This window comes from Garra rufa, chromosome 6 (assembly GCF_049309525.1).
Source record: "Garra rufa chromosome 6, GarRuf1.0, whole genome shotgun sequence".
NCBI lineage: Eukaryota > Metazoa > Chordata > Actinopteri > Cypriniformes > Cyprinidae > Garra > Garra rufa.
In genome coordinates this window covers 12,494,273-12,521,395 of record NC_133366.1, presented here as the reverse complement: position 1 = coordinate 12,521,395, position 27,123 = coordinate 12,494,273, and the positions used below count along the sequence as shown (strand labels likewise).

The 27,123-nt window shown below is 36.8% G+C and overlaps 1 protein-coding gene across 6 annotated transcripts in view; it reads left to right on the top strand.

The window, feature by feature from the left end:
• Positions 1 to 26,812, top strand: part of numb (NUMB endocytic adaptor protein) — an 82,743-nt gene extending 55,931 nt beyond the window's left edge. Inside the window, exons 4-11 of one of the 6 annotated variants that reach the window (XM_073842453.1) lie at positions 7,890 to 7,922; positions 9,920 to 9,994; positions 13,449 to 13,589; positions 15,500 to 15,704; positions 17,034 to 17,339; positions 18,891 to 19,034; positions 21,206 to 21,352; positions 24,472 to 26,811. In XM_073842453.1, coding sequence (XP_073698554.1) covers positions 7,890 to 7,922; positions 9,920 to 9,994; positions 13,449 to 13,589; positions 15,500 to 15,704; positions 17,034 to 17,339; positions 18,891 to 19,034; positions 21,206 to 21,352; positions 24,472 to 25,244 — 1,824 coding nt within the window. In that variant the 3' untranslated portion in view covers positions 25,245 to 26,811. Of the gene's footprint in view, positions 1 to 7,889; positions 7,923 to 9,919; positions 9,995 to 13,448; positions 13,590 to 15,499; positions 15,705 to 17,030; positions 17,340 to 18,890; positions 19,035 to 21,205; positions 21,353 to 24,471 lie in introns of all 6 variants that reach the window. The other 5 variants (XM_073842452.1, XM_073842456.1, XM_073842455.1 and 2 more) reach the window with 5 other exon arrangements.
• The last annotated feature ends 311 nt before the right edge of the window (positions 26,813 to 27,123 follow it).

Here is a 27,123-nt window from a genome sequence, read left to right as displayed (position 1 = left end):
CTAAAACTTAACACAAAATACCGGCAAAAATAAATAATAAATGTGTCGGGGAAAGAGTAAGGACATATCTGAATTATTTATTAATAAAGTGTATTCAATGTGAGTCAATGTGAGTCAATGTCGCAAAGATCCTGCACTCTCATTTTTGGACGCGCCTTGAGAGAGAAATTTATCGTTAAGGATTACATATTAAACAAGTTTTTGTTTTCGATTTGTTTTATTTCGTTGAGTAATAATTTAAAACTTTCTATAGATATGTTTATCATGTCTGTGAGGCATGCATTTAGCTTTATTTTTGTTAAGCACTCCTGTTCAAGAACAAGACGACAGAAAGCGCATCATTTTTGTTTTCTTTATTTCATAAAAACACTGCAACGTTTTTTGGTGTATTACTTTTTCCTTTGTGAGCAAAAATGACGGATAATTTGAAATTGCTTCCACTGAAAAAATGCAAATGATTGAGCTGGTGCCTCGATGACCTGCAAAGCGGCTTTATGTATCTTCCACTCTCCACTCCGTCACTGTGTCAGTCACCGCTCTTTCGAGAATGAACGTAATTGTGCGATGTACAGATGTAATTCCCAAAACATAAGAAAAACGAAATTTTCATACAAATTCTGAATGGATTATGGCATGGAAAGTGCAAAGCGCGCTCCCTTTATTATCACTAAAAGCGTCACAAATCTAAGTTCATAGAGATCTCACAACGTTCCGTTATAATCAATAAAGCTTTCTAAACTACACAATGAATATTTTATTTACATCGCGTCTACACTTAGTCAGGAGATGAACAACGCTGGATTGTTTGTCAGATCTTCAATTGCTTTGCTTTCGTTTGAGGGTACAGTATATAGCACCGTCTACCCCAGTAGAGGCTTGTACTTGTTAACTGTACCATCATCATTCTTTTTATATTTGAATCCGTCCATAGGCTCACCTTGCTCCATCTCGCCTCTAGCTCCCCAATCCTGACAAATAATTCGTCACTCTGCGCATGCGTGAAATGCGTTAAAAAATTTGACGTAATTAACAACAACAAAATAATTAACGCCGTTAACGCGTTATTTTCGACAGCCCTAATATATATATATATATATATATATATATATATATATATATATATATACACATTACCTGTCAAAAGTTTTGAACAGTAAGACTTTTTTTTTTAAATTAGTCTTCTGCACACAAGCCTGCATTTATTTGCTTTAAAGTACAGGAAAAACAGTACAATTTTAAAATAATTTTACTATTTAAAATATCTGCTTTCTCTTTGAATATATTTAAAAATGTAATTTATTCCTGTAATTTCAAAGCTGAATTTTTTGTCTCATTATTCCAGTCACATGACCCTTCTAATATTTTCTTGAACACCAAATCAGCATATTAGAATGATTTCTGAAGCATCATGTGACACTAAAGACTGCAGTAATGATGCTGAAAATGTAGCTTCTATCACAGGAATAAATTACATTTTAAAATATATTCAAATAGAAACCAGATATTTTAAATAGTAAAAATATTTCACAATATTACTACCTTTGCTGTATTTCGAATCAAATACATGCAGCTTCAGTGAAAAGAAGACTTCATTTAAAAAAAAAAACATTGCAAACCTTACTGTTCAAAAACTTTTGACTGGTAGTGTATAAGTCAGAGTCATATAGCTCAAACACACTGAAGATAACAAATGACATACAAGCTTTAAAGAGGCAGCTTTAACAGATAAGTCATCTCTCATGACCCTCTAACCTACTCAATCCCTCGCTCAGACAGTCCAAACCTTATTATTTCCAGAACTTAATCAGCACTGATTGAGTTAGCGTCGCTGTAACCCGGAGCACCAAATCAAGTGGCTTGAACAGAAGTGGCTGGACCTGTGTATGTGTGTGGATGTGAAGACCGTTCTCTAACATAATGAGATTTCCTCTCATTGGAAGCTTGCCACTCGTGTCCAGGAAGTCCATGTGTCTCTGCAGAGGCTCATCTTTATTGATGTCATCCACTTGTGTTTATTGTCTATTGTTACTGTGCTTGCTGCACCTAACATGGGAAATGTGTGCACACAGGTCTTTTTCTGGCACGTGAAGATCTGGTGCACTAGAGCAGGGGTGGGGAACCTTGATCCTCGAGGGCCGGTGTCCCTGCATAGTTTAGCTCCAACCCTAATCAAACACACCTGAACAAGCTAATCAAGGTCTTCAGGGTACAGGTTGGTATCTTTTTTTCAGGGTTGGAGCTAAACTCTGCAGGGACACCGGCCCTCAAGGATCAAGGTTCCCCACCCCTGCACTAGAGTATCTCACGTTTTTATTTTTGTGGTTAGTTCTGCGCTCACAACAGTGCATGGTGGGATAATCTGTCCATTGAAAAATATAAGCATCAAGTCCAGTGATGGTTTGTCCTAAGGTTCCAGCTCGCTAGGCTTTATCTTGAGTTTAACCTTCAGGTTTCTGAAGAATGAGAGCACACACACTCACATACACAAGTCACACACGGTCTGCTTGTGTTCGCTGATGATCTTTAACCTTTAATGATTGGAATTCAGGGGGCTGCAAACTACCTTGTTACTTTTTGTTTTCAAGTGCCAGTCTAAAAAATGTTGAACCTTTTAGCAATTAAAATTAGACAGGCTCCAAGTGTTCACATTTTTAAAAGCACATAAAGACATCTTTTAAGTCAGGTTTTTGATTTAAGATATTTTAGTCTCTTTTATTTTTTTTTACTTTTGAAATTTGGTGCTTTTCCTTTTTTTCATCTGAAATTATATAATCTATGCTGCAAGTCAAAAGTTTTTGAACAGTAAAATTTGTAATGTTTTTTAAAGATTTCTCTACTGATCTAACCTGCTAACCTGCATTTATTTGATCCAGCAAAAGCAGTAGTATTGTGAAATATTTTTACTATTTAAAATAACTTTCTATTTTAATATTTTTTTTATTTGCTTCACATGATCCTTCAGAAATCATTCTAATATGCTGATTTGCTATTTAAAACAGTTGAGTAATTTTTTTCAAGATTCATTGATAAATAGAAAGATTTGTAGCATTTATCTGAGTAAAAAATGTTACATTATACCATTCAAAATTTTATATATTTATTGGAAATAAATTATAGAAGTTAACACTTTTATTTATCGGGGATGCTTTAAATTGATTGAAAGTGATGCTAAAGATATTTAGAATGTTACAAAAGATTTTTTATTTCAGATAAATGCTGTTCTTCTGAATTTTCTATTCATAAAAAAGCCTAAAAATTCTGCTCAGCTGTTTTCAGCATAAAAATAATAATACAGGTTTTTTTGAGCTGCAAATCAGAATTTTAGAAGGATTTCTGAAGGTTCGTGTGACTGCAGTAATGATGCCAAAAATTCAGCTTTGAAATCAGAAATAAATTACATTTTAAAATATATTAGAATAGAAAACAGTTATTTCAAATAGTAAAAATATTTCAGAATTTGACAGTTTTGCTGTACTTCAAATAAACGCAGGCTTGATGAGCAGAAGAGACCTTTTTTGAAAAAAAAAAAAATCTAAAAAGTGTGTGTGTGTGTGTGTGTGTGTGTGTGTGTGTGTGTGTGTGTGTGTGTGTGTGTGTGTGTGTGTGTGTGTGTGTGTGTGTGTGTGTGTGTGTGTGTGTGTGTGTGTGTGTGTGTGTGTGTGTGTGTGTGTGTGTGTGTGTGTGTGTGTGTGTGTGTGTGTGTGTGTGTGTGTGTGTGTGTGTGTAAAATCAGCTCATGATGGCATAAAGAAATGAATTCAATTATTTGGAAAGTTACATCATGTTCACAGAAGTGTCCAAGACTGGTAAACAGACCATAATTGTGTTTGTGGGCCGGTTATGTACGTAGTAACCGTTACAACAACATTAGCTCTCAAACAGTGGAAATCCAGGCTGATTCTGAGAGAAAGAAGGACAACAGGGCATATCAGTTTCTTTCCTCTAGCCTTTCCTGTTTCTCTTCCCCCTCCAGCTCCTGTATTTCTATCAATCTAAAATCTTTTTCACCCTGCTCAATGTGTCTAGTAGCATCAGTGGCAGTTATTACCCATGAATCTCCCATCCTCCTCCATCTGTTTGCATATGTACTAAAGTGAATGCATTACAATGTTCTTTTTTTCTAAGCAGGTTTGTTGACATGAGCCATTAAGAGCATCTCCATCCTCTCTGACCCCTTAACCCTCTTTTCTAACCCAATGAGCATCGCTTTCTTTTTCCGGCTGTGTATGAACTTACATGTGTGGAAACAAACAGTAACTTTAACTCGTAACCTGTAACCTCCACCTCTTTCTGTGTAACTCGCTGTGCCTTAACTGAAGATGTGGGCTCAGTATATAATGGTTATACTGGTCATGATTACTTGAACTGAAACCCAAACCTCAGTTAAGGGACGTGAAGCCCGTGTAGATGAGAGGAAGTAAGTCTTAGGCTTGGTGAACGGTGCACTTCTTTTTTTTTTTTTATGCAAAGGCCACATACACACTGTAAGGTTTAGGAAATGACAGTACATTTCTGCAGTTATCATTTCACATGTACAGTATATGCAATACAGCAGTTAGTCCAACTTCCTCATAGTGATAACCACCGCCTTCAACAGTTTAGAGTCACATCGCTGTAAACAAGAAACATGACGCTGGCTGTTTGTGAATTCAGCAGTAGATGCGGTCATACCCATAAATAACGTAACACTCTGTGTACACTCTTAACAAGAAAGGTCTTTCCCAAAGAACCTTTCTGTGAACAGTTCTTACTAGAACTATTTTTTTTAGAGTCAAGAACATTTTAAAATCTGTAGAACCTGTATAGAACTTTTTGTAGAATGAAAAGATTCCATGGATGTTAAAAGTTCTTTATGAAACCATCAATGCTTTTATTTTAAAACCTTTATTTTGAAGAGTGTACGGATTGGATATTTAGCAGTGTGTCTCAGTGTGTTTTTGTTTTATTAGTTCTTAATTTTAGTTGAAGTTCAATGTGTTTTTTTTTTTATTAAAAAATTTAAACACTTAAAATGAGAAATAATGCTTGTTTTTTATATACAGTTGAAGTCAAGAGTTTACATACACCTACATCTGCAAAATGTCAATTATTTTAACAAAAGGAGATTGGGCATACAAAATGCATGTTATTTTTTATTTAGTACTGACCTGAATATGATATTTCACATAAAATATGTTTACATATAATCCACAAGAGAAAACGATAGTTGAATTTATAAAAATGACCCCGTTCAAAAGTTTACATACACTTGATTCTCAATACTGTGTTATTACCTCAATGATCCACAATTCTGTGTTTTTTTGTTTTTTTTGTTTTTTTGTTTAGTGATAGTTGTTCATGAGTCTCCTATTTGTCCTGAACAGTTAAACTGCCTGCTTTTCTTCAGAAAAATCCTTCAGGTCCCACAAATTCTTTGGTTTTTCAGCATTTTTGTGTATTTGAACACTTTCCAACAATGACTGTATGATTTTGAGATCCATCTTTTCACACTGAGGACAACTGAAGGACTCATATGCAACTATTACAGAAGGTTCAAACACTCACTGATGCTCCAGAAGGAAAAACCAAGCATTAAGAGCATTAAGGGGGTGAAAACTTTTGAAATTTTAAGATCAGGGTAAATGTAACTTATTTTGTCTTCTTGGAAATATGTAAGTATCTTCGGTAGCTTCTGAAGGGCAGTACTAAATGAAAAAAACTATATTTAGGCAAAATATTTAAAAAATCATTCTGTTCAAAAGTTTTCACCCTCCGGCTTTTAATGTGTTGTTTTTCCTCCTGGAGCATCAGTGAGCATTTGTACCTTCTGTAATAGTTGCATATGAGTTCCTCAGTTGTCCTCAGTGTGAAAAGATGGATCTCAAAATCATACAGTCATTGTTGGAAAGGGTTCAAATACACAAAAATGCTGAAAAACCAAAGAATTTGTCGGACCTGAAGGTCTTTTCTGAAGAACAGCGGACAGTTTAACTGTTCAGGACAAACAAGAGACTCATGAGCAACTATCACTAAACAAAAAAACAGCTATTGATCATTCAGGTAACAACACAGTATTACGAATCAATATTTGAATTTTTATAAATTCATCTATTACTTTCTCTTGTGGACTATATGTATACATCTTTCATGTGAAATATCTCCTTCAGGTCAGTACTAAATAAAAAAACAGCATGCATTTTGTATGATCCCTCTTTTGACTTCAACTGTATATTTTTTTAATTTTAGCTTTAGGCTTTAGTTAACTATAATAACCCTGGTGTGTATGTGGCTGAAGAGTGATTTTGAAATCTTCACACTCTTCCTCTCTCAGCTGGGGTGTGTGTTCAAAGTGCACACTGCAGCCAAGATCAGTTCTTTCCCTGTGACTCTTGATGCCATTTGAGGTCATCAGAAGCAATCCTAATGAACTACCACTCAAAGCTGCTGCCATCACTAACATCATAACATGATTCATTTAAAAGAATAGTTCACCCAAAAATCAAAATTCTGCCATGATTTACTCACCCTCACCAAAACCTGTATGGCCTCTTTTCTTAGGGAAAACACAAAATTCAGTTAAATGTTCACGCTGCTCTTTTCCATACAAAGAAAGTGAATAAGCTGAAAAGGCACCATATAACATATACACAATAATGATTAATCGAATCATGATTATTTTGCACAAAAAAAGTATTTTTAAATTTCAGAAATTTCTTTTTACATTTAACCAGAATTATTGCACTTTCATGTAAGCATGAATCAAATGTCAACTCATTTATTTTGTTTATTGAGCCTCATCTAATTTATTATATTTGCCATACACGCACTGCAAAAAATGCTTTACTTACTTCGATTTTTTTTGTCTTGTTTCCAGCCAAAATATCTAAAAATTCTTGAATCAAGAAGGATTTTCTAGACAATTAAAAATAATTGTCTTGTTTTCAGAAAAACAAGTCAAAATTAAGTGCGTTTTTGCTTGAAACAAGCCAAATAATCTGCCAATAGGGTAAGAAAAGTAATCATGTTTTCTGTTTGAAATAAGATATTTTTGCTTACCCCATTGGCAGATTATTTTGCTTGTTTTAAGCAAAAACTCACTTAATTTTGACTTGTTTTTTTCTGAAAACAAGAAAAAAAATTTACTTGTCTAGAAAATCCTTCTTGATTTAAGAATTTTTTTATATTTTGGGCTGGAAACAAGACAACAAATCTAAGTAAGAAAAGCATTTTTTGCAGTGCGTTAACACTTTCTACATTATAAAATCTGATAAAACCTTAAGAGGTTTGTCGAAAGTTAAAAGCATGCAATTCAATATTTTTCTGCAATCAGCACTAGACATTATTCATGATAACGAACAGAGGTTAAATTTTGTTTATTGCTGGATTAACCAATTAATCAAAAAAATAATAAATTGATTGAATAAAAAATGGTTGCAGCCTTGCATGGTCTGCTTTTTATGGAGCTCATCTATTTTTATTTTATTGAAAAAATCAGCATAAACATTTTGCCTTCAATCTGTTAGAAAGCCATATTGGTTTGGAACAATATGATGAAAGTAAATGACTGATAATTCATCATGGGTGAACTATTCCATCAAGAATAGTGAAATAATCAAACTCACATAGTGAAGTAATAATCCTAGAACTATAACAACACCAATAATAACATCAACACACATCAACCTTAAACTGCACACGTGGTGAGTCTGGTGCCTGGTTGGTGAGCTAGAGGTGTGATCTCCCCCTCGTCTCCTCTCCATACTTCACAACTTCGTCATTCTTAACCATCGAAACCCCTCAAACCAGGGTCCGCCCTGACACGCACTCACAGGACATTGTGTCTGAGTTCATTTGTAACCCTCTCCTGCCTTTTCCTCCCACCAACATCCCCTTACCAACCTCCATTCCAGGACAGAAAGTTCTTCAAGGGCTTCTTTGCAAAAGTAAGTTCTGCTGTGTGCATTTACATGCCGTTTAGAACATACATCTATGCAAGTACATGAACTCAAGCACTTAAAGCTACTCAGGCTTGGTTTATAATTCTAATGCAAAAACATGCTGGATTTTCAGCATTGCAGCACGCTACACTCTTAAAAATAAAGGTGCTTCACAGCAATGCCATAGAAGAACCATTTTTGGTTCCACAAAGAACCATTCAATCAAAGGTTCTTTAAAAGAACCATCTCTTACCTTTTTATAACCTGAAGAACCTTTTATGAAACAGAAAGGTTCTTCAGATGTTAAAGGTTCTTTATAGAACCATTTAGACAAAAAAGGTTCTTCTATGGCATTGTGAAGCACCTTCATTTTTAAGAGTGTATATTGGTCAGTCACCTTCTTCTGCAGTCGGTTTTCTTTTTTGGTTTAGCTACTGTCATGACAGTCACAGAAGCCAGTCATTCTCAGTTCTAAGTTAGTTAAAGTTACCTCAAAAACAGCGCATCTGACATTTGACTGAAGCATTACCACCCACTTGAGAGGAGGTCGACTGATAGTGGGTTATGCAGAGACCCATAACTAAAATTGGAAATGTGTTGGAAATTAAACTTCTGTTAACTCTTTCAGTCAAACATCTTCCCTGAAAGTCTGAGTTAGAATAGCTTGCAAGACAGTGATTATAAACACAATGAGGCTGTAAAAGCAACTAGTGAGTTAGAGTTTATCTGACTACAACCTCTGTAGTCCCATTTAGACACTATCAGCACTATCAGCTACCTCTTTCAAAACAAGTACAGTCAACAAATGCAAGTGGTTTGACTAATGGATTTTATGTCATAGAATAAAACTGGTACTGTAAATATCTTGAGCTTACTCCACTTCTAAAATAAAAAAACATGATAATTTAGTCCATTTCAGGATTTCTCTCCATATAGTGGACTTCTATGGTGCCCATGAGTTTGAACTTCCAAAATACAGTTTAAATGCAGCTTGAAAAGGGCTCTAAGCGATTCCAGCTGAGGAAGAAGGGTCTTATCTAGCGAAACGATCGGTTATTTAAAAAAAAAAAAAGACAGTTTTTATACTTTTTAACCTCAAATGCACATCTTGTCTAGCTCTCCATGAACTCTGTGTATTCCGGTTCAAGACAGTTAGGGTATGTCGAAAAACTCCCATTATCTCATTATCTCCTTCAAACTTCATTTAAACTGCATTTTCGAAGTTCAAACTTGGGGGCACCATAGAAGTCCACTATATGGAGAGAAATCCTAAAGTGACATAAACATCTTGGATGACAAGGGGGTGAGTAAATTATCTGTACAGTTTTGTTCTGGAATTAATCTGTAAAAACAGCATATCTGTTGACCTCTGTTCTTGAAAACTGAGTTCTGATACCACCACAGCTATAAAGCCATGAATGATAAGTGTGTGCAAAGGGATTGCACGATTGCAACCATTCAGATATGCATTTATGTGCTTGCATAGAGTATGTTTGTGGCTCAAACGTGTGTGAATGTGTGTACACTTTTATTCTCCCCCCCACTGATAGATTAGCTTGCTCCTACAACATCCCTGGAGCAATAGAAGTGTGTGTGCAAAGGGGCAAATTGAGTTTCAGAACTCACCTTGTCTTTTTTCATGTGTGTGTGAGAGAGTATGCGTGTGAAAAAGCTAATTTCTGCACTTAGGTAAAGTGTGAACACTCAAGCTCCCCGAATCAGGATGTGTGTTTGTTTGAGTGGTTCACTTCTACTGTTTCCTTCTTTCTCGCATTATACGACATGCCTGCTCCTAACACTGCTGTAACCTTCTCAAAACTCAATGTTTTTAACTTTTCTCTATTTTCAGGTGTTGTTGATAGATGAAAGTGCATTTGTATGAAAGTCGAAGAGGGTGAAGGGCCTCATCAGGGGGAACTTATGGGGAAATCAACTCTCTTCTCTTTTTGTGCGTCTCTTTTCCCGTCTGTTTCTCACTGTGTGTGTTGTGTGTGTCCACACAGGCGGGTAAGAAGGCCGTGCGAGCGGTGCTCTGGGTGTCTGCAGATGGCCTGAGGGTCGTAGATGACAAGACAAAGGTACTGAAGGACTCTGAACTGACCTGTGATGATGATCCATCAGATAACCACAGTATAGATAAATACAGTACTTAATCATAATGACTAGTTAGAGTTTGACTGTTTAAAGAATAGTGCACTTAAAGTGAATTCAGATTAAACTTTTGTCATCATTTATTCACATCTATGACCTTTTTTAGTGGAATGATCTCTGTCTGATTTGTGAACAAATCATTCCAAAATGATGTGAATCAGAGCCATCCTATTAAATGAAAATGTTTGATTCATAAGAAATATTTATTTGTGAACACAACAAGGAAAGCTAGTGCAGATCATGGTTATTATAGTTAACTAAAACTAAAATGATAACAAAATGTGTTAAATAAGGGGAGACACTGCAGGCAAAACACTTTTTTTCTCATGCACCTGTCAAGTTCTCAAAAGATTTTGGGCTTTTTGGTGTTTCATAAAGTGTGTTTTCAGACACCCAAAAGACACAGTTAAGTGTTTCTTTTATAGCACTTTATCTATTTGTGTAAATAGATTTCAGTTACAGTACATATTTTTAAAGGCAGTTTTCTCAAAATTATTTTTTTTCTCCTGCACTGAGCCATAAATCTCCACTTCAGTAGCATTTAAACACACCAAGCTTCACATTTTTATTCTTGTCTATATATCATTTGCTTGTTTTTATACATTTTATTCCCCCCAAAATGGTAAAAAAAAATACATTGTTTTCTGTCTGTTTTAATTTTTTTCTGAATTATGGAGTGACAAAATGAGATACCCAAAATCCCCTCTGTAAAAACATTTGACTCTAATATGTCAAAAAAAATTAAACAAGAATTTTGAAACTGACTTCATCCAGCGTTTAGATTTTTGTACTAGAAATGTATGCAAAGTAGCGCATATTTCATTAAATAATCCCTCGTTTGCATATTTAAACTTAACATTTTAGATTTTTTTGCAATGATCAATGTAATCAAGTAAGGTACGTAGGGTAAGTAAGGTGATAACTAGTAGTTATTTTTTACCCTATTCACCTGCAGTGTCTCGCCTTAAAAAGAAAAAACATAAACTGAAAAAATATATATAAAAATATTTCAGGTAGTTGACATAAATATGAATGAAAAAATGATATGTGACCCTGGACCACAAAACCATTTGGATATTAAGTAAAGATCATGTTCCATGAAGATACTTTGTACATTTCCTACAGTAAATATAAAAACTTAATTTATGATTAGTTATATGCATGGCTAAGAACTTCATTTGAACAACTTTAAAGGCGATTTTCTCAATATTTCGATTTTTTTGCACCCTCAGATTCCAGATTTTCAAATTGCTGTATCTTGTGCCAAATATTGTCCTGTCCTAACAAACCATACATGAATGGAAAACGTATTTATTTTTTAAGATTTTATAATTCTCATTTTCCCCAAAAATTTGCATAATGACTGGTTTTGTGGTCCAGGGTCACAAATGAACCTTTTTTTTAAGTAACTAATACAAATAAAAGCACACTAACAAAATAACTAAAACTTTAACTAAAACTAAATGAGAATTAATTAAAAATATTAAGAAAAAAAAGTATCTTAGTCATTTAAAAAAAACACTGTTAGATGTCAATATCTTTACTAAATGGCTTTAGAAGACTTTGAATATCATGTGTGAATCATAGTGACCACATTCATGATGATTTTATAATGCTCGTGTGTCATTGAAAGCTTCAGTCCCATTCATTGCAAATGCATATAAAAGAGAAATGTCTTTTTTGTTTATGGAAGATCAGCATGAGTTTCAGGTAAATTGAATCAGTACTGGTGAACAGCCGTGGCCAAAAGTTTTGAGAATTACATAAATATTGGAAATTGGAAAAGTTGCTGATTAAGTTTTTATAATGGCAATTTGCATATACTCCAGAATGTTATGAAGAGCGATCAGATGAATTGCATAGTCCTTCTTTGCCATGAAAATTAACTTAAACCTGAAAAAAACTTTGCACTGCATTGTTAAGAAGGCTTCAGGGCGTCCAAGAAAGTCCAGCAAGCGCCAGGATGGTCTCCTAAAGAGGATTCAGCTGCGGGATCGGAGTGCCACCAGTGCAGAGCTTGCTCAGGAATGGCAGCAGGCAGGTGTGAGCGCATCTGACACACAGTGAGGCCAAGACTTTTGGAAGATGGCCTGGTGTCAAGAAGGGCAACAAAAAAAACACTTCTCTCCAAAAAAAACATCAGGGACAGATTGATCTTCTGCAAAATGTATGGCGAATGGACTGCTGAGGACTGGGGCAAAGTCATATTCTCAGATGAAGCCTCTTTCCGATTGTTTGGGGCATCTGGAAAAAGGCTTGTCCGGAGAAGAAAAGGTGAGCGCTACCATCAGTCCTGTGTCATGCCAACAGTAAAGCATCCTGAGACCATTCATGTGTGGGGTTGCTTCTCATCCAAGGGAGTGGGCTCACTCACAATTTTGCCCAAAAACACAGCCATGAATAAAGAATGGTACCAAAACACCCTCCAACAGCAACTTCTTCCAACAATCCAACAACAGTTTGGTGAAGAACAATGCATTTTCCAGCACGATGGAGCACCGTGCCATAAGGCAAAAGTGATAACTAAGTGGCTCAAGGACCAAAACGTTGACATTTTGGGTCCATGGCCTGGAAACTCCCCAGATCTTAAAACTTGTGGTCAATCCTCAAGAGGCGGGTGGACAAACAAAAACCCACTAATTCTGACAAACTCCAAGAAGTGATTATGAAAGAATGGGTTGCTATCAGTCAGGATTTGGCCCAGAAGTTGATTGAGAGCATGCCCAGTCCAATTGCAGAGGTCCTGAAAAAGAAGGGCCAACACTGCAAATACTGACTCTTTGCATAAATGTCATGTAATTGTCGATAAAAGCCTTTGAAACGTATGAAGTGCTTGTAATTATATTTCAGTACATCACAGAAACAACTGAAACAAAGATCTAAAAGCAGTTGAGCAGCAAACTTTGTGAAAACTAATATTTGTGTCATTCTCAAAACTTTGGGCCACGACTGTAGTCATGCGCAGTTGCCATTTTCTTCTTTTTCTGCCACCTGCTGGTGAGAGTCAGTCATTGCTCATTGGTGCATGAAGACCTGCTGGATTTTAGTCTGGCAGATGGTCTGCTTAGCTGCGTATGAATGCTGCTGAGTTTTTAAATGCACAGGATTTTACTGATGCAGATTCCTACAAAAGCAGCAATTAAAAAATGTTTTTTCATCTTACCAGATTTGTAACTAAAATTTCCACCCAAATCAAAGCTCTCTGGTTTAACATTTAAATGTAATTCACAGCCATGAATATTAGTACCCTAATTTTAGTAAGTATTTAATCAAATAAAATAATACTTAAATCCACTTTTTTTAGTACACTGAAACACTATTATTTTGTGACAGTATAAATGAACGATGGAATGACATGCATTTTGCCCGTTTTGTTCTTAGGATCTCATTCTAGACCAGACGATAGAGAAGGTTTCCTTCTGTGCGCCAGATCGTAACTTTGAGCACGCCTTCTCCTACATCTGCAGAGATGGGACCACGCGCCGCTGGATATGCCACTGCTTCATGGCCGTCAAAGACTCGGTGAGATGCCCTTATCTGTCATATGTTCTCATGGACAGACTATGGTCCTGTTAGGGTGTTTTTTTCCTTATTTGCCTGTTTATATAAAATAGTGCTTGAGAAACTAAGAACAATAGAGTCTTGAATTTACAACTTCCATCTTGCAAATGCATATTGTCAGGTAGCTAGTGAATCTCATTGTTCTACATCACATTGTTCTACCGGTGTTGTTCATTATAGACAATACACTATTATTGTTGTCATTTTTTAGAAGGTGTTATCAGGAAGACATTGAGTCACAATTACAAAAATAAACATAACATGTAATGCCTTAGAGACCACAATATCGACTAGAATACAACATGCAAACTGGACAAAAGAGTTCAGATTGTCGGCGCCGATAGCCTCGTGGGCAGCGCTGTTGCGCTCCGGGCGTCCTGTGTTCGAATCCCGACTCGAGGACCTTTCCCGATCCCGCCCCCCATCTCTCTCCCACTTCGCTTCCTGTCATGTCTGATCTGTCCTATCATAATAAAGGGAAAAATGCCAAAAAATAAATCTTTAAAAAAAAAAAAAAAAAAGTTCAGATTAATATGTATATCACATATATACATTTGTGACCCTGGACCACAAAACCAGTCTTAAGTAGCATTGGTATATTTGTTGCAATAGTGAAAAATATATTGCAGCAATTTTTCTCTGCAAAAGATTTTTTGGATATTAAGTAAAGTCATGTTCCATGAAGATATTTTCTAAATTTCCTACCGTAAATATATCAAAACTTATTTTTGGTTGGTAATATGCATTGCTTAAAAATTCATTAGGATAACTTTAAAGACGATTTTCTCAGTATTTTTTTTTGACCCTCAGATTCCAGATTTTTAAATAATTATTCCGTTTTCAGAAGATTTATAAATCTAATTTGGCCGCATCTGTCTGAATAAAAAAGCAGTGATTGATTTTCTTATTTTTTAAAGCTTTTTAATGATTATTTATAAAATGCTTTTTTATCTTGTTTCCAGCCAAAATATCTAAAAATTCTTAAATCAAGAAGAATTTTCTAGACAAGAAAAAATGATAGTCTTGTTTTAAGAAAAAAATCCAAATTAAATGTGTTTTTGCTTGAAACAAGCAAAATAATCTGCCAATGGGGTATAAAAATAATCATGTTTTCTGTTTGAAATAAGATTTTTTTTTTGCTTACCCCATTGGCAGATTATTTAGCTTGTTCAAAGCAAAAAATTATTTAATTTTGACTTGTTTTTTTTTTTTAAATAAGACAAACATTTTTACTTCTCTATAAAATCCTCCTTGATTTAAGAATTGTAAAATATTTTGGCTGGAAACAAGACAAAATGTCTAAGTAAGAAAAGCATTTTTTGCAGTGTAGACTAGGGATGCACCGAAATGAAAATTCTTGGCCAAAACTGAAAACCGAAAAAGAGGAAACCAAGGCCGAAAACCGAAACACCGAAAGAATTATGCCAATTATAAGTACCATTGCATTTGTGGCTTTCAAAGAATAAATCAATTACAAATTATGAAAATATTTATTTAGCACATTGCAACAATGCACAGTATAAAATAAAATAAAATTCAAACTTAAATGTTTAACTCAGCCTATGAAATCAGCATATGAAGCATATGACCGAAAATTCGGTGCATCCCTGGTTAGACCTCAAAACTCTGAATTAAAAAAAAAAAAAAATCCAGAATAATTTATAATCCCTGCACAAGAGAGACAGTGTTGTTTCCAAACATATGAGGAAAAAAATGTATATCAGTATGGACCAAAATGAGTTGAAAAGTATCGCCATATGACTTACTTTAATGCTGTGCGAATGTATAATATTTGTATAATATAATTAATCCCACAAGACTTAATTTCATATGAAGAAAGAGCTTTGACTAATGGTTGGTGTTGGTCTCAGGGTGAGCGTCTGAGCCATGCGGTGGGCTGTGCGTTTGCAGCATGTTTGGAGCGCAAACAGAAGAGGGAGAAAGAGTGTGGGGTCACGGCCACTTTCGATGCCAACCGCACCACTTTCACACGGGAGGGTTCCTTCCGTGTCACCACAGCCACAGAGCAGGCCGAGCGAGAAGAGGTCATGAGACAACTGCAGGATGCCAAGAAAGGTGTGTTTGAGAGATTTAATACAGTGCCTTCAATTAGATCTGGCCCCATTTTTGATATATTTACAAAAAAAAATTACATGCACTACTGTTGTTGTTTTGTTTGAAAGAACTCTTTTAGGCTGGTTTTACACTATCGTACAAAAGTTTTTGAACAGTAAGATTTTTTAAAGAAGTCTCTTCTGCTCAGCAAGCCTGCATTTATTTGATCCAAAGTGCAGCGAAAACAGTACAATTTGGAAATATTTTTACTACTTACAATAACGTTTTTCTATTTGAGTATATATATTAAAATGTAATTTATTCTTGTGATCAAAGCAAAAAAAATTTGCATCATTACTCCAGTCTTCAGTGTCACATGTTCCTTCAGAAATCATTATAATGCTGATTTGCTGTTTAAGAAACATTCTTTTATTATAATTATTATTATTTAAAACAGTTGAGTATATATTTTTTCAGGATTTTTTTTGATCAATAGAAAGATCCAAAAATTAGCATTTACTTGAAATAAAAGCTTTTGTAGCATTTAACAAATTATAGAAATAAAAAATGATAGAAATTAATATTTTTATTTAGCAAGGATGCTTTAAATTGGTCAAAAGTGATGATAAAAATATTTATATTGTTTCAAAAGATTTCTATTTCAGATAACTGCTGTTGAACTTTCTGTTCATCAAAGAAACTTGAAAAAATCTGCTCAACTGTTTTCAACATAATACATAATAAAAATGTTTTTTGAGCAGCAAATCCAAATATTAGAATGATTTCTTAAGAACCATGTGACTGGAGTAATGACGCAAAAATTCAGCTTTGAAATCGCAAGAATAAATTACATTTTAAAATATATTAAAATAGAAAACAGGTATTTTAAATAGTAAAAATATTTCAAGTTTTTAATGCTGTACTTTGGATCAAATAAATGCAGGCTTGGTGAGTAGAAGAGACTTCTTCAAAAAATATTAAAAATCTTACTCTTCAAAAACTTTTGACTGGTAGTGTATCTAGTCAAAAATAACAGTAAAAAACAGTAACATTTTAAGTAATTTTTCTATTGCAATATACAGTAAGACTGAAGTAATGATGCTGAAAATTTAACTTTGCATCACAAGAATAAATTACATTTGAAAATATATTATAATAGACAGTTATTTTAAATTGTAATAATATTTTACAGTATCGCTGGCTTTCACTGTGTTTTGATGAATAATCTTTCAAATACTTAAGATCAGTATTATAGCTGTTTGCAACTGCTACTCAAATGAGTCAAATCCCAAGAAACAAGCATTTTGATGGCCACTGCATGAGCTGATCTAACTCTTCCTCTTTTAGCAGACTCTGAGGTTGTGTTGGGCAGCTCCTCTGTTGGTGCAACTAACCCTGTGGTCACCCTCGCTGGATCCAATGGCTCTTCATCCTCCCCTCCTCTGCCCATAGCCACATTGGGCGCTCAGGAAGCCAATCCTCACGCCATCCCGCGACGCCACGCACCAGTGGAGGCTCTCGCTCGCCAGGGCTCGTTCAGAGGCTTCCCTGCGCTCATTCAGAAGACGTCTCCCTTCAAACGGCAGATGTCACTGCGCATGAACGAGCTGCCCTCCACCATGCAGCGCAAGTCTGACTTCCCCATCAAAAACACTGGTGAGGCTCTTCAGTTTGGCATTACAATCCTCCTCATACTGTCTTGTTACCCGTTTTTTGTTTAGTGATAGTTGTTCATGAGTCCCTTGTTTGTCCTGAACAGTTAAACTGCCCGCTGTTCTTTAGAAAATTCCTTTAGGTCCCACAAACTCTTTGGTTTTTCAGCATTTTTGTGTATTTGAACCTTTTCCAACAATGACTGTATGATTTTAAGATCTATTTTTTTAACACAAACTGTTTTTATTACAGAAGGTTGCATTAAAAGCCGGGCGTCGAAAACTTCTTGAATTTGAAAATCTAAAATATTATATTTTGGCAAAATAAGAAATTCCATTCTGTTCAAAAGTTTTCACCCCCATCTCTTAATGCATTGTTTTTCCTTCTAAAGCATCAGTGAGCGTTTGAACCTTCTGTAATAGTTGCATTTGAGTCCCTCAGTTGTCCTCAGTGTGAAAAGATGGATCTCAAGATCATACGGTCATTGTTGGAAAGGGTTCAAAAATACACAAAAAAGCTGGAAAACCAAAGAATTTGTGGGACCTAAAAGATTTTTCTGAAGAACAGTGAGCAGTTTAACTGTTCAGGACAAATAAGGGACTAGTGAACAACTATCACTAAACAAAAAAAAAAAAAAAAAAACACAGGTGTGGATCATTCTACAACACAGTATTAAGAATCAAGAGGATGAAAACTTTTGAACAGGGTCATTTTTATAAATTCAACTGTTATTTTCTCTTGTGGACTATAAATAAATAAATGTCTTTAATGTGAAATATCTTAGGTCAGTACTAAATAATAACATGCATGTTGTAAAATCCCTCTAATTTTGGTAAAATATTTAACATTTTGCAAATTCTGAAAGGGGGGGGTGTAAACTTTTCTGTACTGTTGTTTTTTTTTTTTTTTCAATTTTATCTATATTGTTTGACTGGGTATTGACACTCATTTCACAATTTGATTCAATTAGATTCACAGGCTTGCAAATCAGTTAAATTTTGATCTCAATTCAATTTGATTCAGTATTTCAGTTGGATGTATATAACTGGATATAACTAATGTTGTAAACTACACAGGGAACCCTGTCAGTTGATGCATATAATATTAAAGGGGGAAATCCAATTTAATTCACATTTATACGTTTAAATAGTAGCTGAAGAAAAAAAAACAATTCATGGCAGATTTATTCAACATGCATTATGTAAAACAGTGCATATATTTAGAAAAATCCTTTTTACAGTTAGTTTTTCTAGCTGACTAACAATGCTGTTTTATTGACATGTTTTCACAGTTAAAACACTTAGTAAGTGATTACATGAGACATGATTACATTTCAGTAAATTATTTAAAAGTTGTTCCATTTCTTTCCTTCCTTCTGATGTTTATTCATGTTTATTTCATGCTATAACTAGTAGTAAAGAGGAAGAGATGTTCCGTTCATTTAGGAGCATCAAAACCACATTTTTTGTTTGTGGTTTCTTTTGTTACCTTTAAAGCAGTTTCCTTTAGCAGATGTAAATACTGAATATTGTCCTGTGTGTTTGTGTTTATCAGTGCCGGAGTTGGAGGGTGAGGGTGACAGCATCAGCTCTCTGTGCACTCAGATCACATCCACTTTCAGTGGTCCTCCAGAAGACCCGTTCACTTCAGCACCGATGCCCAAACCCACCTCCTCACCGCAGTCACCCTCTGCTCCAGGTCAGCTACACCCTCAACCTCTCAGTAGCTTACAAAAATGTGTATATTTGTGTTACGACTTGCACCATTACCCATTTTTACTAGTTAGCTAATCAGCTGGTTAGTATTTATCTTTTTACGTAAATGACTCAACATATACTACGCAGCATCTGTATCAGAATGACTGGAAACATGCATTTATTTATTTAAAAAATTCTAATATGCATATAATTCTAATATGCTGATTTGCTGCTAAAGGGGAGACACTGCAGTCAAAAACACTGTTTTTTTCATGCACCTGTTAAGTTTGAGATTTTGGCCTTTTTGGTGTTTCATAGTGTTTTTTCAGACTAGTGGAAGGAAAACACCCAAAAGACACTGTTAAGTGTTTATTTTATAGCACTTTATCTATTTATGTCAATAGATTTCAATTACAATACATATTTTTAAAAGCTGTTTTCTCAAAATGAGTTTTTACTTCTACGCCGAGCCATAAATCTCCACTTCAATAGCACTTACACACACCAAACTTTACATTTTTATTCCTGTCTATATACTGAAGGTTTTTACAGAGGGATTTGTTCATATATAATTTGCTTGATTTTGTACAACGTTTTATTCCCCTCAAAATTGTAAAAAACAAACAAACAAAAAAACATTGTTTTCTGTCTGTTCAGTTTTTTTCTGAATTATGGAGTGACAAAATGTGATACCTAAAATCCCCTCTGTAAAAACTCTGTCTCTAATGTCAAAAAAAAAAGAATTTTGAAACTGACTCCATCCAGTGTTTAGATTGTTGTATTAGAAATGTATGCAAATTAGCACATATTACATTAAATGATGCCTAATTTGCATATTTACACCTAACATTTTAGAAAACTTGTAATACAAAATTTTCAGTGTAATCAGTGAACTGGGTAAGTAAGGTGATACTATTAGTTTTTTTTTTTACCCTATTCACCTGCAGTGTCTCACCTTAAGAAATATTTCTGATTATTATCAATGTTATCAATTAAAACAGTTATGCTGCTTCATAATTTGGTGGAAACCCTGATACATGTATAAATAAACCTATCACTAACTATCTAGTAAGTTAGTCAACATTTTACTAATACAAAGCTTATGTTGTATATTTGTGATGCGATCTAGGAAAACCCATGGCAAAATTTTACCTTTTTTAGGTTTTGATACCTTATGAAAGCTGGGTTCAAGCCCTTTCCAAAACATAGCTTGAATGTAACAAAATTTATGGCTATCATAAGTTGGCTAATAGTTCCCTGCTGAAAAAAACAGCTAAAACCAGCCTAGGTATTAGCTGGTCAACCAGGCTGGTTTTAGATGGTCATAGCTGGTCAGCGGGCTGGTTTTAAAGGGATTTTGGCCACTTTCCCAGCCTGGCCTTAGCTAAAACCAGCTACTTCCAGCCTAGGCTGATTTTAGCTTGTTTTTTTCAAACATCAGTTTTCTGTTGATTATCATGGGCATAGTCTCTGATCTTTTGATCACCCCTTGTATGTTTAGATAGCACGACTAGTGTACCTTGTAGTTTACATTTAGAAAAGCAAGTGCAGCGCAACTGTTCGCGCACCCTTTCTTATAACAGACTGTTATCGGACTCCTCTTTAGTAACTTCATCATCCGATCCTACATCTCTGGATGTGAAGTAGTCCATTATAAAATGGTTTAGGGCACAGACATTGGCAAGATTGAGCAGATTGAGACGAGTAAGTTCATTAATGAGCAGCTACAGTACGTCAGACTTCGTTGTTACGCCCAGCCATTTCACGATAATAAAAAATAAATAAAGAAATAACTTAGTCTGCCGTAGTTTACACAGGACTGGTGGGGAATGTGCTTTGCCCAGATCGCATCACATTTTGATGACAGAGAAAAAGAACAAGCACAACTAAAATCATGTGATTCAAGACTAGTCAATACAGACCCAGAACCTTGATTAGTGGCAGAACTAATCAAATCATAGTGTGTGTGTGTGTGTGTGTGTGTGTGTGTGTGTGTGTGTGTGTGTGTGTGTGTGTGTGTGTGTGCGTGTGCGTGTGCGTGTGCGTGTGCGTGTGCGTGTGCGTGTGCGTGTGCGTGTGTGTGTGTGTGCGTGTGTGTACGCTATGTGTTAGCACTCTGTTTGCTTCTGTCTGGCTCTGTCTCTAATCTAAGCGTCCTGTCTGCTGCTGTAGTTAATGGTACAGTTCCTGCCTTCCCGCCGCCTAGTGTCACTGTAACTGCTGCAGCTAACTCACCTGTGCTGCCGCCTCCGCTGCCTGTCCGAGAGACTAACCCCTGGGCCAAGACCCCAAATGCAGCCCCCACCACAGCACACATAGGTAAGAGCTGGGCTTCCTGCCACAGGAAGTGATGACCATGCAGAATAGTTGCTGAGAAACCCATTTTGGTTATAGTGTAAGATTATACCACTGTGTGCAGCTGTTCCATCTTCACTGCAAAAAAGGCTTATCTTGCTTAGTGTTTTTGTCTTGTTTCTAGTCAAAATATCTAAAAATTCTTAAATCAAGATGCATTTACTATGTGACCCTGGACCACAAAACCAGTCATAAGGTAAAATTTTACAAAACTGAGATGTATACATCATATGAAAGCTCAATAAATAAGCTTTTTATTGGTGTATGGTTTGTTAGGATAGAGCAATATTTGGCTGAGATACATCTATTTGAAAATCTGGAATCTGAGGGTGCAAATAAATCAAAATAATGAGAAAATCACCTTTAAAGTTGTCCAAATTAAGTACTTAACAATGCGTATTACTAATCAAAAATTACATTTTGATATGTTTACAGTAGGAATTTTACAAAAAATCTTCATGGAACATGACCTTTACTTAATTTACTAATGATTTTTGGCGGGAAACAAGATTTTTTGCTTTAGCTATTTTGCTTATCTAGTAAATGAGACTTTTTAGATATTTTGACTAGGAACATGACAAAAATACTAAGTAAGATGAGCCTTTTTTTGCAGTGCTTTTCAGTGACTTCACAAGTGTAAGAATGCACTTAATTGTTTTATTTTAGATGCTAACTGTAATTGCAACTGAGTCATGGTCACATTCTATTTATGCTGAAGTATTTGAAAATGCATGATTAAATGAAAATATATGGTTAAGTTTTATTCAGCATTCACCATCCTGTTGGAATTATTGTATACAAAATCAACACTGTCTTATATAGACAGGACTTCATATTAAGAAGAATTATATATAGAGAGAGTATATATATATAACAACCCCCTGCTCCTGGAGGGCTAACATTTAGTTCAGAGTTCAGCTCCAAAACACCTGCCTGGAGGTTGTTTCTAGTAATCCTAAAGACCTTGAATAGCTCTTTCAAGTGTGTTTGATTAGGGTTGGAGCTAAAGGCTGCAGTTTGAATGTCTCCTTTGTTTGACACACCCATGTCAGATCTTTGAGTTTCTACTAATGAGCTGATGCTCTAAATTAGGTGTGTTTTATTAAGAAGGCATACAATATGTGCAGTGTTTGGGCTCTTTAGGACCAGGGAGATAAAGTGCCAGATTAAGGGTAGGCAACCCTGCTCCTGGAGGGCTACCTTCATGCAGAATACCCAGTGAAGTCCACTTTGCAGGGCACTTAAATGTGTTTGATTTGGGATGGAGCTAAACTCTGCAGGACAGTAACCCTCCAGATGCAGAGTTGGGTACCCTTGGGCTAGACTAGTGGTTCCTAATCCTAGTCCTGAAGAACCTCCAACACTGCAAAATTTTGTCTCTATTCTTACACACCCATTTGAGGTCTTGAAGTCTTTGCTAATGATCTGATGAGTTGATTTGGGTGTGTTTAAATGTTCTCGAGGTATTCCAGGACTAGGGTTGGGAACCACTGGGATAGATGGACCTCATTGACCATTGGCCACTTAAAAAACGGTGTTAAGTTCACCATTCAAAAAATGCATAAGAATGTATTCCGTATGAGCAAATGCTGTATGGATTCGCTTTTTGGGATAGCAAATTAGCTGTTTTTGCTTTGTATAAGGCTCCCTGAAGCATAATAAACTTCAGAATTCGGAATATGCTCTTGATTACGAATGCCTCAGAATTGAAAGTTTGGTTCCTTTTGGAATTATTTTACCAGTCCTAGAAGTTTAGCACAGGGCTAGCCAAGTTTATTCATGGAAGGCCACTGTCCTGCAGAGTTTAGCTCCTACTCTAATCAAACATAGTACCCCTTTAGGTGCAGGGTTGGGGACCCTTGGGCTAGTCTAGTGATTCCTAATCTTGGTCCTGAAGAATCTCCAACATTGCAAATTTTTGATGTGTCTCTTATCTTATACACCCATTTGAGGTCTTGAAGTCTTTGCTAATGATCTGATGAGTTGATTCGGGTGTTTTTGGAGAGAGAGATATTTAAAATGTGCTGGGGGGTAATCAGGACTAGGGTTGGGAACCACTGGGATAAATAGACCTCATTGACCATTGGCCACTTAAAAAGCTATGTCAAGTTCAACGTTTAAAAATGTGTAAGAATACATTCCTGGTGAACAAATTATGTATGGATAAGCTTTATGAGATACCAAATTAGCTGTTGTTGCATTGAATATAGCTCCCTGAGGTAAAATCAATTTCCAAAATTTCAATTCTGAGGCATTCGGAATTCCGAATGCCTCAGAATTGAAAGTTTGATTCTTTTTAGAATTGAGTCACAAGCCCTAGTGAGAGAGCCTCTAAACCAAGGGTCTCTAAACTTGGTCCTACAGGGCTGGTGTCCTGCAGAGTTTACTTCCAACTTGCCTCAAAACACCTGCCTGAAAGTTTCTAGCATGACTAGTAAGATTTTAGTTTGTTGGTTCAGGTGTGTTTAATTTGGGTTGGAACTAAACTCTCCAGGACACTGGCCCTCCAGGACCGAGTTTGGAGCCCCCTGGTCTAAACTGTAACATTTTAGTGCAGGGCTGGGCAACTTCAGTCCTTGAGGGCCACTGCCCTTTAGAGTTTATCTCCAGCTCTAGCTTGTTCAGGTGTGTTTGATAAGGGTTGGAACTAAACTCTGCAGGACAGTGGCCCTCCAGGACCGAGTTTGGAGTCCCCTGCCCTTAACTGTAACAATTTAATGCAGGGCTGGGCAACTTTGGTCCTTGAGGGCCACTTCCCTGCAGAGATTATCTCCAGCCCTAGCTAGTTCAGGTGTGTTTGATAAGGATTGGAGCTAAACTCTGCAGGACAGTGGCCCTCCAGGACCGAGTTTGGAGCCCCCAATCTAAACCGTAACCTTTAAGTGCAGGACAGGGCAACTTCGTTACTTGAGGGCCACTGCCCTGCAGAGTTTATCTCCAGCTCTAGCTTGTTCAGGTGTGTTTGATAAGGGTTGGAGCTAAACTCTGCAGGACAGTGGCCCTCCAGGACCAAAGCTGCCCGGTCCTGGTTTAGCAGAATAAATGGCATGCTTACCAAAAACTCTTCTTGTTGTGTCCTGTAGGGAGCGAGTGGCCAAATCCTGCACCCGCATCCGGAGCCCTACCTCCCGTCAATGCAATTCTTTCTACACCTGCCTCCTCTCACAAACGTACGCCATCGGAAGCCGACCGCTGGCTGGAGGAGGTAACCAAGTCTGTGCGAGCCCACCAACCAGCTGCCGCCACAGCCGCGAGAACCAACACGCCTCCCGCTCAGCAGCCCTTCCCCACCCCCGTGCCCGGCCCTATGCCACCCGGTCCTTCTGCACCCTTCATGCCAGCCATTCCTCCATCTGCGGTCCCTACCGTACCCCCACGTCAGCCGGCATTCCACGCTCAGGCGCCGGTGTCCTACCCAGTGTCCAACGGGATCCCGTTTGTGCAACCAGCCTTTCCGGTGGTTGGCATTACACCTTCACAGATGGTGGCCAATGTGTTCGGTTCTGCTACGCAAACTCAGCCCATCCCAGTACCCGTTCAGGTGCCCCAGGCGCAGCTTCAGTCTTCACCCTTCTCCACGCCACCAACCGGCCAGTTTGACACCCAGGTTGTGTGCAGCCCCTTCGGCAAACCACTCCTACCTCCGGTGTCAAGCGGCACAGCAATGCAGCCGCCGAAAGTCAATGCCACATTTAATGGGGCTAACAGCTGGGCGGCACCTGCAGTGCAGCAACCGGCCGATGCTTTCGAGGCCCAGTGGGCCGCACTTGAGAGCCGCTCGCAGCAACGCACCGCTCCTTCACCCACAAATCCTTTCTCCAGCGAGCTCCACAAGACATTTGAGATCCAACTCTAAGTACACGCAGTCACGAAGTGACGTTGAAGGACAATGCGAATGCGATAGAGAAACGACCATACAGGGAACGACCCCGCAAACCACTTCAGCTTCATATTTCCGTCTTTCAATTTCTTTGTTCGTCCGTGTCTGGTTTTTGCTTGTGAAATGAACAAATGGAGACAAGTGGGTTAATGAATACAACAGCGAGTACAACTTTTGTGTCCAAGATGAATTCGAGTGACGAGATGATGGTAAAAGCAATCTTTAGATGCTCTAACGTTGGCCCCATATTGTTCCGTACTTCCTCTACCCCGACTAACCCTTCTCACAGCGCCCCCTAGCAGGCTGGATGACTGCTCCCTACCTGAAGGACGAGGCACTTCACAGACCTTCCGGGTTCACGAGGTTCTTGTAGAACTTCGCAATCAGAAGAGGAAGAAGCAAGAGAATGCCAAAATCTTTATTTTTATGCATTAAGTATATTTTAAATAGCTTTGAAATTTAACTGAAGAGCTGTAAATAATCTTTCCAAATGTGCAGGCTTATTTTGTGTGCATACAGGAACAGAGCATATATATATATATATATATATAGATGTGAGGGAAGGTTTTCATTTCTCGTCTCTATTCGGTTTTAGTCTTCTGGCCATCATGCATAGTTCGGATGTTCATCTTTTGTAAATAGATAATCCTTATGGACCCAAAGTGGGTTCGAGCATCTTCAAATCATGCAGGTCCCAGACAATGTTATCTGTCTTTCATACTGTCCTTTTAACCTTATTTTTTTGTACGATAGTATGAGTACTTTGATTTCTATTGCCTACATATCGTCATTTTTTAGCACATTTTTAATGAATTTTAACACTATTGACAGTGTCATCTTTCAAGCCACTTTTATTTTATTTCGATAAGAAGATGCTCATTTTAGCACAAGCACTGTACTAATCAATCATTTGGCCACTTAGGGTTGATTTGACATCGGTCTTGAAATTACCTGTGGTTTCAACTCTACAGTGATTGCAGTGATTCCCCCCCCCCCCCCCTGTTTTTCATGCAATCCCATTAACCCTTTTGTTTTATCAGACACAAAGGTGATTGGTCTTGTTTTTAGTTTTTGATTCCATTTTGTAAGTATTGCATTGTATTATTCCAATTCTTTATGGAAAATTTAATCTAAAAGATTGAATAAAACGGTGGTAGAGGAAAGCGCTTCTGTGTGCTTCTGTTCCACATACAAGGTTTATGATTTTCTGTATATTACTGTATCTAACATTTGTGTTTTGCAACTGAGGATTCTGAATAAACATCCTCATAAGATGTTTGGCCCATGAACTGCAAGCTCTTGCATGCACAAGCATGTCACGGTGGGACAGTTCCACCTTAAAAAATATTGACTTCTGGATGGCAAGTGCATATCAAGTACATATCATTTGAGGCAGGGACTGTTAGTCAAGTCCCTCCTATTTTCAATATGCCGGTATACTTAATGGCTTAATTATCTATAATTGGTCAAGTATGATGGGTTGAAATAATAATGATTTTATTCTTTTGTGTGTCACTGTGTAATTTCAGTTCAATGACTATTAAATTTGTTCCAGTGTCATTTTTCAGGTGTAAATTATTGTATTCTGAAGCAGACATGCCTGTGTGGTACCTGGAACTTTTAAGCACCTTTTGTAATCGTTTTAAAGAGGTTGCTGGGCCAAATATCAGATCAAATTTCACATCAGGTGTAAATACTTGGCATAAGGTTTATTATAGTTAACTAAAACCATAAAAGCATTTGCATATCTTGAAATAAATTTAACGTTAACTGAAATAAAATACACCACCAGTCAAAAGTTTTTGAACAGATTTTTAGAGCTCTTCTGCTCACAAAGCCTGCGTTTATTTGATCC